Raw genomic sequence first — 15,481 nt, 5'->3', positions numbered from 1 at the left:
CTACATACATAGGATTATGCTAAATCATTTGGGGAGGGACTTCTAAAAGCAGAATACAAAATGCTAAAATGACTTCAAAGTTCATAGGCCACAAGATAGTTGTTTGGGTTGATACTTTTTAAGCCACATCTAGTGCAGAAGAATATTAGGAACAAATGTTAGGAAAAACCTTTGGTTGTTCTTTGATTTTCAAACAATATATTTCTTTGAAAACCATTATGCCAGCTTTTTAAGCATGATGGGATCTTTTTAGTATGAAGCAAAATTTAGCCATTAAGATTGTGATTATGCTGTAAAACTTCCAGCAAATGGACACTTAAATCCCTTCCTACCTTCCTTAGAAGAGTGGATTACTTCTTCATCCTTTCCTTTTAGGAATAGCCCAGAGCAGGGGTCGGCAACGTTCGGCACGTGGCTCGCCAGGTTAAGCACCCTGGCGGGCCGGGCCAGTTTTATTTACCTGCTGATGTGGCAGGTTCGTCCGATCGCGGCCCCCACTGTCCGCGGTTCGCCGTCCCGGGCCAATGGGGGCAGCGAGAAGCCGCGGTCAGCACATCGCTTGCCCGGGACAGCGAACCGCAGCCAGTGGGGCCGCGATCGGCCGAACCTGCCGCGTCAGCAGGTAAATAAAACTGGCCCGGCCTGCCAGGGTGCTTATGCTGGCGAGCCGCGTGCCGAACATTGCCGACCCCTGGCCCAGAGATTAGTCTAAATGTGACATCTTCCTGGGGCCTGTGGAGAGAGTATTGCCAAATGAATATGTTAGCATCAGGAGGGAAATGTGGGCTTGATAGCAGATCCTGTTGAGGTGTGAAGTGGTTAGTAGAGGCAAAACTCAAAACTTGAACTTTTGAGCCCCAGAATGGAGTCCTCTTCTTTCTTCTCAAGTAATGGCATTTTAAAAATTGAAACCATAATATGCTGTCAGCTAAGAATTAGGGCCTGCTAGATGAGATTTGTCTTCTACTTAATACTGGAAACTCCAGGTATATACTAACACAACACTACCATCAGAAAAAGGGTCCTTGACAATTAAATCATCTTCTACTGTTTGAATTTAAACACCAGACCTATTTCCTAATGACTTGTCTAAAAATGTCACTCCAGCTCTTGATGATGTATTATTCTCCTCTAACTTTACTAAAACCAAAAAAAAAAAAAAAAAAAAAAAGTGCAGTTTAAAAAGTAGTTATTGTAGAACATATAAGGATTGCAGTTACATTTTTAGCTGAATTTTGTGGTAAAATTTAAACTGGTCATGCCGTGTTAAGGTTTAATGGCATTTAACTAATTCATAATTCAGAGACTCCAAGAAGCAGAGAATCGGAACCAAGAACTGAGTCAAAGTGTTACATCTGCTACCAGGCCACTTCTTCGGCAGATCGAAAATCTGCAAGCAACACTGGGAGCACAAACCTCCTCCTGGGAAAAGTTAGAGAAGAACCTTTCTGACAGACTTGGTAAGTCTAGCTTGTAGACTTCAATGTAGAGTGTGAATGTGGGGGAGACACTAGATGGCGGTAATGTAATGAGAAGGGCATAAACTTGCGTCTAAAGCATAAAACTGTGAGTTGGGAAATCTGGGTTCAAATGTGTATCTGTAATATAGGATGATACTTAGGTGTGTTGCCCGGGTGCTGTGCGGCGTGATTTACTGAATTTGTAAAAGACTTGAGATTGTATGGTGGTAGTGATTTATATACATGAAAAGCACTGTATGTGTATATATAACATTTTAAAAAGGGAGTGGGCCTGGGAGAGGGGCGGGAATGGAAATGAATCAACATCTTGAATTGTCAGATGTGGTTTTTGGATTCCATGACCTGAGGCTCAGGTAGTATAATTTACTGTGACACTATCCAAGGCTGTAAAACAAATACATTTCAGCTGGGTTGAGGGTTGTAATGAAAAACTATTGCCCCTTGGATGAACAAAATGACAATGGAATAAAATGTCCAAAGCCACAGATAGAGTATATAAATGTTTCCTGGAGCTTACTGTTTCAGTCCTTTAATTGTTTACTCCTTAAGACTAGAATCTCAAATCCTCCTTGCCCGGCATCCTCCCTACCTCCAATTGCATGTTCTTGTTTGAGGGCAGGCATACTGCCACCAACCAGTTCTCAAACAGTGCTGTATCTACTAGTCCTGCTATTATGTGCTTCTGATGGCTAATGCCAAGATGTAGTTGCTTACCACATTTTGAATGCTGTTGAAAAGACTACATTTCTCTTGAAGCCTGGAAATCGTACAAGAATAAACCTTTACAATGTTAGATGCAATTCAGATATTTTTCAAAATGTTTGGCAAATTTGCCAACATTTCAGTTAGACACCTAAATAATTGTCTTAAGTTATGGATGACGGACTATTTTGGCATAAAAGTCAGCTAATGGTTGGTTGTTTTTTTTTTATAATGGATTGTGTATTTACTCTTTCTTGTGAATTAGGTGAATCTCAAGCCCTCCTGGCAGCAGCAGCTGAGAGAGAACGTGCTGCTACAGAAGAACTTCTTTCCAATAAAATCCAAGTGTCTTCCACTGAATCACAGAATAGCCTCTTGAGACAGGAAAACAGTCGCCTTCAGGCTCAGCTAGAAGCAGAGAGAGCCAGACTCAAGAAACTGGAAAATGAAAACAATAGGTGAATTGGGTCAAGTTCTTGGCTTATATGTTTCTTTAGTATGTTCCTTTCATTTCCATAGGAATCTATCAGGTTTTTGTGTTTGAATAGGAAGACTTGCTCATTTGTATTAATTTGATAACTACCATATAAAATACTGATGGGTGTTGCTGGACAAATTTTATGAAGAAAGACAAATACAGAGATACTTTTTGTTTCTGATACCTACTACTTTCAGGTCACTTCAGCTCTTCTGGGCTGTCCTTGTACCCTTAGGGTTCCTAATGGCACGTCTTATGCATTGAGCCTTAAATCTCTCACCTCACCCATGACCAGTCACTCTCACCTACTTTATTTGCTTTTGACAAGAATATTAGATAATGTTCATGGGTGACAGGTACCATAGGCTTGGGGAGGCTATGCTTCCCAAACAGTCAGATGTGGCTTTTCCTCCAGCCCCCCTCCCCCCCCGCCCTCCTGCTTCCCACGCTCTGCATGTGGAGCTCCAGTCCCCTAGCCAGTTCTGGCCATAGCTGGGGCTGCGTTCACGCATGCTGCCCACCCTCCCGGTGCTCTGGGCGTGGGGCCGGTGGCTGCGGTTGGGGGAGGGGTGCAGAAGGGGCGGGGCTGAGGGCTAGCCTCCCCCAGCCGGCAGTTCACATGCCACCCATGATGATGATCTCTTTGGCCCTACTCTTGTAAGCTGCTTTGTGCAGTTGCAGTCTGTGAGCCTGCATGCTGGCATAAGGGTCCATCTGCACAGAGCAGCTTGCAGGATTGGGACATTAGAAAGCATCCAACATCTTCTTCCAAAAGAAATTAAATCAAATAATTATCAAGTGCTAAGAAGTTGAACTGTGGCAACGACTATTTTCTTAAACAAATTCCCGCTTTTAATAATAGAAAAACAAGAAAACCTGTTCCTTGAAGACTAATGCTTTTTGGTGGCTCCCTGCCACCACCTTCTGAATGTCTGCCCTGATGCATTTCCACCAACATCCAATCCAGGCCTCCCACCTCTGCCTCAGCACAGAAACTATTGTAGAAGCAAACCTGAAGTCAGTAGCAGAAACATTAACTATGAATTACCCTTGTGAAATTCTTCCTCTTAACTATGTCTCTGACAAACTGTGTGTTTGTTTCCTTTTTAATCCCCTGGGTTATTCCTGGGGGGAGGTGTGCTTTCTTGCATTGGGATTCCAGTTCATATCAGGAAATTCCTTTTTCAGCATCCTGGTGGTACATTGGGAGGATCAAAATACGTTGTTGATCTTTCAGTAGACTTCATCCTGTCTAGTCAACTGCAGTTTCTTCTCAGGCAATCTACCAGTCCTAAGAAATTCTGATACCTGGGATAGTTTTGTCTTCTGGGTTTCATTGTGTTAATTTGAGAAGTCATATGCCCACTTCTGTAGTATGCTTACACTATTTTTGTATGAGAAAGATAAGTTATTGAAAGTTGCTTTAATTTTAATGTAAGTGTTATTGGTTCATGCAATGATAGACCAAGTATCCAGAATATTAAAGCAGCATGCACACAACTAACGACGCTTAAGAAGATATTACATGGAAATATAAGTAGTAGTTCAACAGGGGTTCTTAAGATTAGCAAACATTCAAGTAGCCACATACTGCTTACAAGTCAGTGTGAGGGTATTTTTCTAACACCATAGAGAAATAGTTGTAGTTCTCCATTTGGTAATACAGATCAATTCTGATCCTGATGCTGCTAGATATTACGCTTAGATATATATTTGTATAGAAAACAAATATTGTGCATTATGCTTTTGTCAGTTTCAGTACTTTATTTTTCTTTGTGTGAACCTTAAATAGAAACATGAAGAGTAGATTGTCTTTAATAAAATTACATTACCTTTCTTTTCAATATAGGTATGAGGTTGAATTAGAAAACCTGAAAGAGGAGTATGTGAAAACTCTTGATGAAGCAAAGAAAGAAAAGGTATTGGTTAATTTGATATTGTATTGCTTCATCATAAAATTCTGAGTTTGCAAGGGATTAAAAATCCACATTTCCTCCTTCTAGACACTGTTAGCTACTCAGTTGGAAATGGAGAAAATGAAAGTTGAACAAGAAAAAAAGAAAGCAATTTTTGTACAAGAAACAGCAAAGGAAAAGGTATTGAAATTTGCTTTAATGTTAATTCATGTATTTTCAAAATCTTATTGGGTCACAGGGTGACCGAGCAAGTCTCGAACGCTAAAATGTCTCATAAACAACAAACAAGAATTACAAGGATCTAGCATGGTACTACCATGAAACTAAGTATCTGGGACTTCTCCACATCTTTCTTTTCCTGTGAATTCAATGGTGGTGTGAAAGGCACTGTATTGACAGTCCGAAATAATTCCTGTACTTAGCCACAGAATAAATGAAACATGGACAGTGGCAACATAGGTTGATCCACACTGTTGCACCGGTGTGCCTTTGTCCTTACCTTGAGGGGCATGACATTGTGTCTGGGGACACTGAAAAACTGTTCCCTCTGCTGAGACTACCAGAAAGGTGTTGGTTAATTCCAGTTGTGATGTGTCTGTGTGGTATGGATACTGGTCTATAGGCCCGGACTCCACTTTGTTTAGCATAGGTTACCAAATCCCCATCAGTTGGCAACAGCTTTCAGTCACTACCAGTCAGCAGTTGATATTCTAACACAGCTCTGTCCTCACTGTTAATCTCCTAGTTGCTGCAGTTCTGAAATCAAAGTCCTGTTCAAAGCTATTTACTTCAGCCTTCTGAAGTCAGCATGTCTTCAGTTGCTGACTCAGAGGAAATCAGCTTATTTAGAAAAACTCATCAGTAACAGAGTTTAGCCTCAGAGATCCTGAATTTGGGCATTGTAACACTTTTTAAAAAATCTCTTCACTGTCCTTCATCCAGGGAAGAACCTACTTTTTTGTTCAGGTGTCATTCCTGTGAGGCCCATGAGCTCAGCAAAACACTTAATTGTCTCTAGGTACTTTTGTGGTCTTAGGTCAGCATTATGCAGTGTGGCTACGGAAAGCACACTTCCCTTTGCAGTAAGTAGTAACTTCTGTTTCTGCATACCCAGGAAAGCCTAAGGCAATGGTGGGAAACCTGCGGCCCGTCAGGGTAATCTGCTGGTGGGCCGCCAGACAGTTCGTTTACATTGACCATCTGCAGGCACGGCCGCCCGCAGCTCCCAGTGGCCGTGATTCGCCGTTTCCGGCCAATGGGAGCTGCGGGCTGGTCAATGTAAACAAACTGTCCCGCGGCCCGCCAGCGGATTACCTTGACAGGCCGCAGGTTTCCCACCATTGACTTAGGCTTTTCTAAGGAGTTGAACTTGGGATAGATGTACTAGTAACACTTTTAAATCCACTTCACTGTTTAAACTTCAGTTAATATACGGAAAAAATGAATTTGTGCTCTACGTTTGGGAGTGAAAAAAGAGCCCCCCTTATATGCGAAAAGGTCTGTTTATCATCGTCCTCTGCCTCAACAATCTTTGTTCCTTGTATTCACTTTCTCTTAACTAGCTGTTGTATTTTTCAAAGGAGCGTAAGTCATTTACCTTATCAGCAATGGAAACAGTTTCGAGTACTCCAACACTGTCACGCTCAAGCTCTATAAGTGGAGTTGATATGGCAGGGCTTCAGACATCCTTCCTCTCTCAGGTAATGTATCATTTATCAATTGATCAACCATTTTGCTACCTTGTGTGTGTTTGTAATGAATCGTGTTGGTGTCTTCAAATAGTTTTATTGGCATGTTAATTTTATCTAGCTAATAACTGCATTGAAAAAAGTGATTTCAGCTATTCTGATTTCTTAAACATACCTACGAAACGTCTAGATTTGCATAGCATTTGAAGGAGGGTGCCTGAGAGTACGTTTAAAAAAAAATGTAGTACAGTAATGTGGAGAATATAAACTTCAAGTGCTGTTCATGTAATTCATTCCACGGTGCTTTATAAAATAAGTGGACACTATATCTTAAAGTTGACTTGACTGACTGTTAATCCAGTGATTCTAGTTTTAGTGCACCGCTCACTCATGAGACACTGCCACTGTCTTGATGCAATCTGTGCAAAGGCTGTTGCTTCTGATAATGTATCTGGGAGAATAAAGATATCTATGCTAGCCAAATGGAAGTGGTAAAGGTGACATGACAGCAAGCAAATAAGGAGTTATCTTAAACTTTGTTTAGCTATTCAAAATGAGCTTTTGTTTGGAAGGAATATATTTGAAGCATTGAAACTTTTGACTCTAATGATGGCGGTCTTCCTTTGCTGTTCATATTGAATCAGTAGGCTCTTGCTTCTAGTGCTAAAGTCTCTCAGTGTCTGATCTTACAGTTGGTTAACTTTTTATTTGTAGGATGATCCTCATGATCATTCATTTGGGTCAATGTCTACAAGTGGGAGCAACCTTTATGATGCTGTAAGGATGGGAGCAGGGTCAAGTATAATTGAAAACCTGCAGTCGCAGTTAAAACTGAAGGAAGGAGAGATTTCTCACCTACAGGTACTGTGAGAATCACTTTAAAGTTTATTGTGTGTGTCATGAGTAGAAAGATGAACGTGATTTAACTTTACTGGCTTTGTTTTACAAAGTTTATTTTACTGATAGCTGTGTAGGGTCTGGATGTGCAAACAATGGTTTTGTCTTGCACTGATGTAGGGACACTCCTCCCTACCCATCCCCCGGGCAGTTCTGTTAAAGTCATGATGGGCCATCACAAGAGATGTAAGCATTCATTACCTAGGTTTTGGATGAGGTGGATCAAGTAGACTCTACCTGGCTATCTCAACATTGATCAGGGTTCCAGGGAAAGGTGAAGAAAAAGGTGAGGCGTTTGTGTTGAATGGTGTTTCATAGGGTACTTAATTGAAGATGCTTTAAAGGCAGTATATCAAAATTCCTCCCCCGTCTATCTCTGTTTACCTGATTTGATTGCTTCTAATTTCTACTGATCTGGGAGTGAAAATCCCCAAAATTTAACTGTAGTTTAAGCGTAAGGAATACTAATGTGAATTTATGTGACATGCAGGTTGGAAAATAAAGAAACCACTTAAACATGTAGTTGTGTGTCATTGTAAACCTGTCTTAAACTTGAATAACGTGTTTTTCCATGTTTAAGGTGTATGCACTCAGTTTAGCAAATTAACCTTGAGCTTCAATTTTTATGTATGAAAGAGCTCTTTAAATTGACACCTTACCCCACAGCAAATACTGTCTTACCTATAGTATAGTATTTTTTTACTTTATAAATCTGACATTCACTTGGTACTGTCTATATCAGTGATACTCAGACTGAGGCTTGCAAGCTGCAAGTGGATCTTTAATGTGTCTCCTGTGGCTCTTTGCAGCACTGTCTCTCTTTTGGGTAATGTTGATCGCTATTTTGATTCCTGAACCATTGAGGTTTGAGTATCACTGGTCTGTATAATAAATTGACGTCCAAGATCAATCATTCTGATTTTTTTTTTTTAATGAAAAACAGTTAGTAACTCAGTAGGTCACTCTCAGCACAAAGCTCTAACTGTTAAATGCCTGTTACCTTAGCTGGAAATTGGAAACCTTGAAAGAACTCGATCAATAATGGCAGAAGAGCTAGTTAAATTAACAAATCAAAATGATGAATTTGAAGAAAAGGTGAAGGAGATACCAAAACTACGTGCACAGCTAAGGGTAGGTGGCTTTCATTTATATAAATCAGGTGAGAGATTGACAAGTGATTTATGAAAACTCTTTTTACTAAGTTAATCATTCATAAATAGATCTGCAACTCTGTAGGTGCCCACAGTGATACTTAATTCAAAATCTCTTTTCCTTAAAGTTGAAAATGTGGTAAGAATCACACAAAGTGTACATTGAATTATTAAAAGTTAGGCAGTGGAAAAATAACTCAGGAATACAATTTAACTTGAAAATTAAGTACTCTTTTTACAGTAAAACTAATAAATTGTTTCCTAACTTTATAGGATGCAGTTTAGAGACGGATGGATTTTGTCAGCAGGCTTTGCTGTATTGCAATGCAATTATCAGTTACTTCACAAATTGATTTTCAAATTGTTATGCTAGTAAACATACAGTTCAGTGAGTGTGCATACCTATAAAAGAATCCATGTTCAGAGTCAGGAATTGTGATTTGTGGAGATACACAGCCATATTTTCAGAATTATGCCCACTGTCAGGAATACTAAAATATTCCACATCAGTGTAACTGCATGTGTAAATGACCACTTCATAGGCATATAGTCACTTGCACATACAGTTGTCATAATTGTATGCATAATTGTATATACAAATTAGGTGTGCATATTTTTGTGCTCGGAGCATTCCGAACATCTGGCCTGGAGCTCATAATTTTTGAGTGAATTGGAAGCCTTGAGAGTCAGCATATGGAATACTCCAATTCTTATGAGTTTAGCAAAACATAACCTATCACAGAAAAGGTTTATGATCCCATCTGATCATTATACTGGTGGAATTAATAAAATAAATATTGCAGATTTTAATCCACTCTTATTACTTAACTTCTTGGGTCTTTTTTCTTTTTCTCTTTTTTTTAAAAGAGAAATAACACATGCAAATCTTTTGAATTGCAATTATCTCATTCTGGAAAAGTATTCATTCTTTTTTTATACGTGCAGCATGTTAAATTTTCAAACCAGAAAGTTTTTGACGCTGAGCTTCTTCCTACAACAAAATCTAGTGGTGGTTTGCTGAATGTTCTCTCCTTGACTCATCTTAAGTTATGAACATTAACAATTGCACAACTTTCAGACTGCTTTGTACTACGCAAAAATGAAGGAAAAATGCTTCTGAAACTGTTTTAAGCTTTCATGTGTACAAGGGCTTGTAAAATCTGGGGTGTGAGAGAGAGAGTTAAAATAGAATATTATAATTTAAAGTGACCTGAGTCATGAAGTAGATGCCCTTTCATTAAATGATGATTTGTGGATCTTTCCAGATTATTTTACTTTAAAATTCATATAGAAACTACAGCTGCCAACTGCTGAATGGAATGCTAGGAGCAGCCAACCTCTGTGTTTTTAAGCCTTCAGTTATATTTCAAGATCTTAGTGGTCTTCTGTAAAACCCATAGCGGTCTGGGGCCTGTTATCTGATATATCAGGGAAAACTTGCAAAAAGTGCCTATTTTCTATAGAGACTTCGGCATTAAAGCCAGAGTCATTTATGAAAATTTTACCCCCTCACCCTATACCCTACCACAGCAGCGGAAACTGACTTGAAGATTTATGCTATTGCTCTTTGTAGTTAAAAATCCTGCCTTTGGAATTTGCTTCCTTTCACGGTTCCCAAGAGCACACATTTAGCAATATTCAGGACACGATGCAGTATGTGTTCATATGGGGTTAGCATTAGTTTAGTTTTCAGTTTTTTAAATACTTAAAGCACTAAAGGCAATGTGTTAGACAAAGAATGAAAACAGATATGTGGCATTGCTTTTAAACTGGGGAAACGGCCAAATAACCAAAAGCCCATGTTATTCTAGGATTTGGATCAAAGATACAATACTATTCTTCAGATGTATGGCGAGAAAGCAGAAGAGGCCGAAGAACTTCGACTGGATCTTGAAGATGTGAAAAATATGTACAAGACTCAAATAGATGAACTTTTAAAACAAAGACACAACTAATTCCTGCTGAAACTGTAACTTTCCAACAATGACTTTAAACTGTAAAGAGTGGTGTTTATGTAAATGCAGAATTCAAATGCCTTGTAAAAAAATGTACTATAAAAATGGGATTATATTGTAGAGTTCTTATGTGGGGAAAAAAATCATTATGCTTTAACAGTGTCTAGTACTGTTGGCAGTTAAATTATTTGTGCATTATTTAAAATGTGTTTAAATAAAATCATCCTTCTCTTTATTTAAGTTTAACCAAAAGGTGGACCATTATGTACAGACAGTAGCACAGAGATTATTTGACTCATGTAATATTACCTAACCGTTCAGCACTGGAAGGTGTAAGGATACTGTAGCATGAGGCTTTATTAGAACAGCCCCTGATAATTTTCAGATTACTGTTTTACACACTTTCATGGGTACAGATCAGAGTTTGTTGGATGATTTTTTTTAATATCCTGAACATTTTTTCTATAATTTGATAGTACAAATAATATTTTTTTTAACATGACTATAAATAGCAGTGACTTGCTGTGTGAAACTAAAGGGGGTAGATATTTCAGGCTTAGCTTTTTTTAAGTGAAAATTTCTGATTTGTACTTTGGAGATCTTGAACATACAAGAGTAACAATTTCATGTTCGTAGACAAAATTTTATCTTCATATAATATCTTTTATCTTCGCTCCCCAAAGCAAGGAGATTGACTCAATACTTACTCTTGTTCTTTAACCTGCTGCTCCATCTTGAATACTCCTTGTGCTGCATTCCTGAAGCATAATGGGGCCATTTAGAGACAGTTTTGCCTGTAACTCTAAATGGAACTAACTTCAACTGCAATAAGCAAGACAATTCTTTTGGTTCTTGTAGTTTTGGGTGCTGCTTTTTAACAGTACTATTTAACAAAAAAAATAAAACCAACAAAAACAGATATATAAAATTCTCTTGACACAAAATAATTGCTGCTGCTCTTCTGAAGCCATTCTTGGTCTGTCTATCTTTATACATTTTTAAAAGTGGATTCTGATGTAGTATTTTTAAGATAGCCTGCAATGGTTAGAAAAGATTTCCCATTTAGGAAAGGCATTAGCTAGGAATCAGATAACATCCACATAGCTTAGTGTACAAAGAGCTACATTTGGGGTCATGTGTCAGAGGGAACTTCTGAATCAGACCCTTGGGAGTGCTGAGAATTAGCTTGCCTTCTTCCTCTTTGCATTCCAGACAGCAAATAGTTGATTACATCTCAGATTTGTAGCAGTGATGGATACTTATAGTGCGAACTATGCTACATATGAAATTCACTGCTTATCATACCACTGCCTGCAATCTGAGAGATTTCTCTCTCTTCCTGTTAAGTTACAAATGCATTTTAAGTGTCAGAGAATAGTCCCTAATGTGTTACAGCTCAGCATTAGTTGGACTTAATGGGACATCGAGACTTGACTGAGGCTTGGTTTACACTAGAAACGTATTGATTATAACTACGTCGCTTAGGGGTGTGGAAAATGCACACCTCTGAGCAACACAGTTATACTGACCTACCTCCCTGGGAGGGCTTTTCCCGTTGACATAGCTACTGCCTCTTGGGGAGGTGGATTACCTACGCGACGGGAAAGCCCTCCTGTTGGCATAGGTCGCGTCTTCACTGAAGTTTTACAGTGGTGCAGCTTTTTAAGTGTAGACAAGCCCTGAGGAATCCGCCTCTTCTAGAGAGATACTTCTGTAGTAGGGCTTTCCTTCTCAGGGTCTGCCTGCATTAGGTATTTCTGCATTGATGTAGCTACACACGTATAAAACGACGTTTGCGCTGGTGCAATTTACACTTTCAAATGGATAACACCTCTAGATTGGAAATTTGCACTGCAACAAAAAATCTCCAATGTTAGCAGCAAGGTTTAGAATGAAATATTCAGAGGATTCTAATAAAGCAATAGAGAATTGTAAGGACGCTAAAAGTTATAAAGGCCTGCATCTGTTACAGTAACTTTTAAACAATTTAGCTGTTTTGGTAAAATAAAGGAACTTGTATTCTTGTGGGTAGTGAATCCTTATAGTTTGTTTATTTCATCTTGGAAACTAATATAGTTCTTATATTAAAAGACAAACTAAGATTTTGCTTTCTTAAAATGACATTAAATTGCTGGTAAATTCAAAATATAGACTAAAATGTTATCTAGGCTTATTTTGCAGAAGGTGAATCATCTACAGGTTGGTTAAATCATTTTAAATTCTGAGGTGTAAATATTTAAAAATTGAGCCATTTGTAATGGAACCAATGTTCTAGCAGAGTTAAACTTAGTTTAGGGCAACAATTAAGAATTGTTTTCATATAGCAGTTTCCCATTACAAATGAGACAACACTCATCTAGTAAAAAGAATGAATAAATATCTAAAAATGAAGATAAACTAATAGTGATTTATTCTTAGTAGACAAGTCAAGGACTACTCCCGAGAGAGACTCATCTAGCTTGGCATTTTTATTTCACATATGATTGCAGGTGCTTTTCTAAGAGAACATTCCATGCTTAAAATATGAGAGGGTAATTTTCAGTCAAAAGAGCTGATATAGCATCTGCTGTATTCACTAATAACTGCAAGTATTTTTCAGATGTTCTTTTCAGTATTGAAGAGCTTGAATAAATGGGAAAAAGTAGTGTTCGCTCTACACTCACTGTTTCTTCATTGGTTTTAGCTATAAAGTGATATGTCACGTACTTCGGGCCCAGAATTTAAGTTTTACAAAACTCGACAGAGATTTTATAAATACTTAGAATTCAGTGAAAAGATGGCTTTTTGCTTGGATTCAGCCATTCTCCTGCAGTGAAACCATTTACTTATAATAGTGCAGTAAAATCAGAAAATGAAACAGTCTAATATACTTTAATCATCAAAGCCTTGTGAAACAAAAAAAGTAAATAACATACATGGTGAAAAGAAAAATTTTCACCGCTACATTTTAAAAATTCTTTGTTTTAATCATCTTGCGTGAAACATTGATACAGTTGTTTCTTTAAAACATTTTAATATGCCAGTGTCCCTTAGATGCAATGCTGTTGTTGAGATTGTCTGTCTAAGAGAAATATTTTTTGGGGAAAGGGAATTATAAAAAGATTTTGGAAAGGTCTTACTTCTATTCAAATTAATAGATCAAAATATTACCCAAAGAATAACTATTTTGTCTGTATCTGTTAGTCTCCAGTAATAAATACTATGAGTGTGAAGAATTACCATTTCAAGACTTGCTCAAAGTAAAATTTTCAGATGGGGCCTGTTCTGTAGCCCACTGAAGACAATGGAAAGACTCCTATTGGCTTCAGATTAGCCCCATGGTTGTATAACAGGGAGAAATTAAGGTTTAGTCCAACACTCATTTACTTTAATGAGCATTGCACTGCATCCTTAATAAACAACCAGAGTAGATGTTCCAAATGCTATCTACCTGTATGTGTGTAATAATTTTTATTTTCACTACAGAAAAGTTAATTTGTCCTGTTATGAGACTGTTTTTGTTATGGTTATGTATGTTTTGTAAAGGGCTACAACTATCTTGAATATAAGACAGAAAATGGATTAATATACTATGAAAATTGAATATTTGAATTCTGATTGTAAAATAATGTAAATAACCTGTATAAAAAAGGGGCTGGGTAAAATAAAAATTGAAGCTAATAGTGTGTTCCTAGTTTTTTGTAATGAAGACTGAAAACTAATTGAAGGTAGGTGATTCTTTGCAAATATCAACATGGCAGCCTGCAAAGAAAATATCTTACATAATTTAAATAAGCAGCCCTCAAAAAATGAACATTGAATTGAACCAGGGTTTCTAACACTGGTAGATCTTGCAATTTTTGTTTGTGCACCAATATCTAGGCACAATAGGATGGCTTATCAAATGTAATTCTGAATTTTAATGCTATTATAGGATTAAGACAATGCAGGATTTGGACTAACTTCCCTTTAGGCTGTAAATGTAAAATATCTATCGAATAGCCTATTAAAATTAATGGGACTTAAATTTGTGCTTAAGTGCTTTGCTGAATAGAGATGGGAAGACAGGTGGTCTTGGGGGAGCTGGATTCAGTTCCCTGCGGTGCCACAGATTTCCTGTGTGACCCTGAACAAATCACTTAATGGATTTGCCTCGGTATCTCATCTGTAAAATGGGGATAATAGCACTTTCCTACCTCACAGGGGTCTTGCAATGATATATTAAAAAGATTTGAGGTGCTCAGCTCCTATGGGAATTTTGTTTCCTCTAAACTTATAGAAACTTTTTAATTTTAAGAATAACTGAAATGTACTAACATCAATAAATTGAACTGTGCACCAACATTGGGTGGGTCAGTATTAAATAATGTTACTGTAGGTGACAGTCTTAGGCTAGGTCTACACTACCCACCTGAATTGGTGGGTAGAAATCGATCTCTCGGGGATCGAATTATCGCGTCTCGTCGGGACGCGACAATCGATCCCCGAATCGACGCTCTTACTCCACCAGCGGAGGTGGGAGTAAGCGCCGTCGACGGGGAGCCGCGGAGGTCGATTTTGCCGCTGTCCTCACAGCGGGGTAAGTCGGCTCCGATAGGTCGAATTCAGCTACGCTATTTGCGTAGTTGAATTTGCGTATCTTAAATTAACCCCCTCCCCCCCCCCCCGTAGTGAAGGCCTGCCCTTAGAATGTTAACCGTAGTCCTTTCGTTCCAAAAGTCCCTTTTCTCGCCTTTGTCCTTCCAAACTGAAGGACGGCATCAGAGAGATCCAGAGACTGGCCAATGGCATTTTCAAGCAATAAAATAGCAAGTGATGTCATTCTCTTGTCAGCCATTGTCAATCAAAGCTATGTTTTAATTAGCCTGAGCTTTGAAAAGCTGTGCTCACCACTCACTAGTGTGAACGGCAGCGTGAGCAGAATCCCCAGAGCTATCCACACATTAGGAAAAGTGTCCTTCAGCTCTGCATTGTGAATGAATGGGAGAACTTGGAGTGGAGAGTGCTTCCCATATTGCAAAATGTAACGGATGTTGTCCAATTCAACACGGAGGTCTTTATCATTGACATCCGAACATTCCCCATGCGTCAGCCTCCGGTGAAGATCCACACAATTGTTAGAGTGTTTTCCTGTCTGCCGGCAGCTTACTAAGGTCATACCAAAAAACCTAGGTCTTTTCGTGGGCTTTATTTGTCCAAACCTTTCTTTGATGGACACTTGAGCAGCAAGCAAG

General features: G+C 38.5%; 1 protein-coding gene across 23 annotated transcripts in view; it reads left to right on the top strand.

Moving 5' to 3' along the window:
- TMF1 (TATA element modulatory factor 1) overlaps positions 1-13,928 on the top strand; it is a 32,360-nt gene extending 18,432 nt beyond the window's left edge. For 4 of the 23 annotated variants that reach the window (XM_065550714.1, XM_042849969.2, XM_065550716.1 and 1 more), the window contains 8 exons: positions 1,304-1,460; positions 2,449-2,641; positions 4,511-4,580; positions 4,665-4,757; positions 6,140-6,277; positions 6,980-7,126; positions 8,168-8,293; positions 10,125-13,928. In XM_065550714.1, the coding sequence (XP_065406786.1) occupies positions 1,304-1,460; positions 2,449-2,641; positions 4,511-4,580; positions 4,665-4,757; positions 6,140-6,277; positions 6,980-7,126; positions 8,168-8,293; positions 10,125-10,268 (1,068 nt within the window). In that variant the 3' untranslated portion in view covers positions 10,269-13,928. Of the gene's footprint in view, positions 1-1,303; positions 1,461-2,448; positions 2,642-4,510; positions 4,581-4,664; positions 4,758-6,139; positions 6,278-6,979; positions 7,127-7,215; positions 7,449-8,105; positions 8,294-10,124 lie in introns of those variants that run through there. The other 19 variants (XR_010589000.1, XR_010588999.1, XR_010589006.1 and 16 more) reach the window with 18 other exon arrangements.
- Positions 13,929-15,481: the final 1,553 nt, after the last annotated feature.

Source organism: Chrysemys picta, chromosome 7 (assembly GCF_011386835.1).
Source record: "Chrysemys picta bellii isolate R12L10 chromosome 7, ASM1138683v2, whole genome shotgun sequence".
In the NCBI taxonomy this organism is placed as follows: domain Eukaryota; kingdom Metazoa; phylum Chordata; order Testudines; family Emydidae; genus Chrysemys; species Chrysemys picta.
This window is presented reverse-complemented; position numbering and strand designations above follow the sequence as displayed.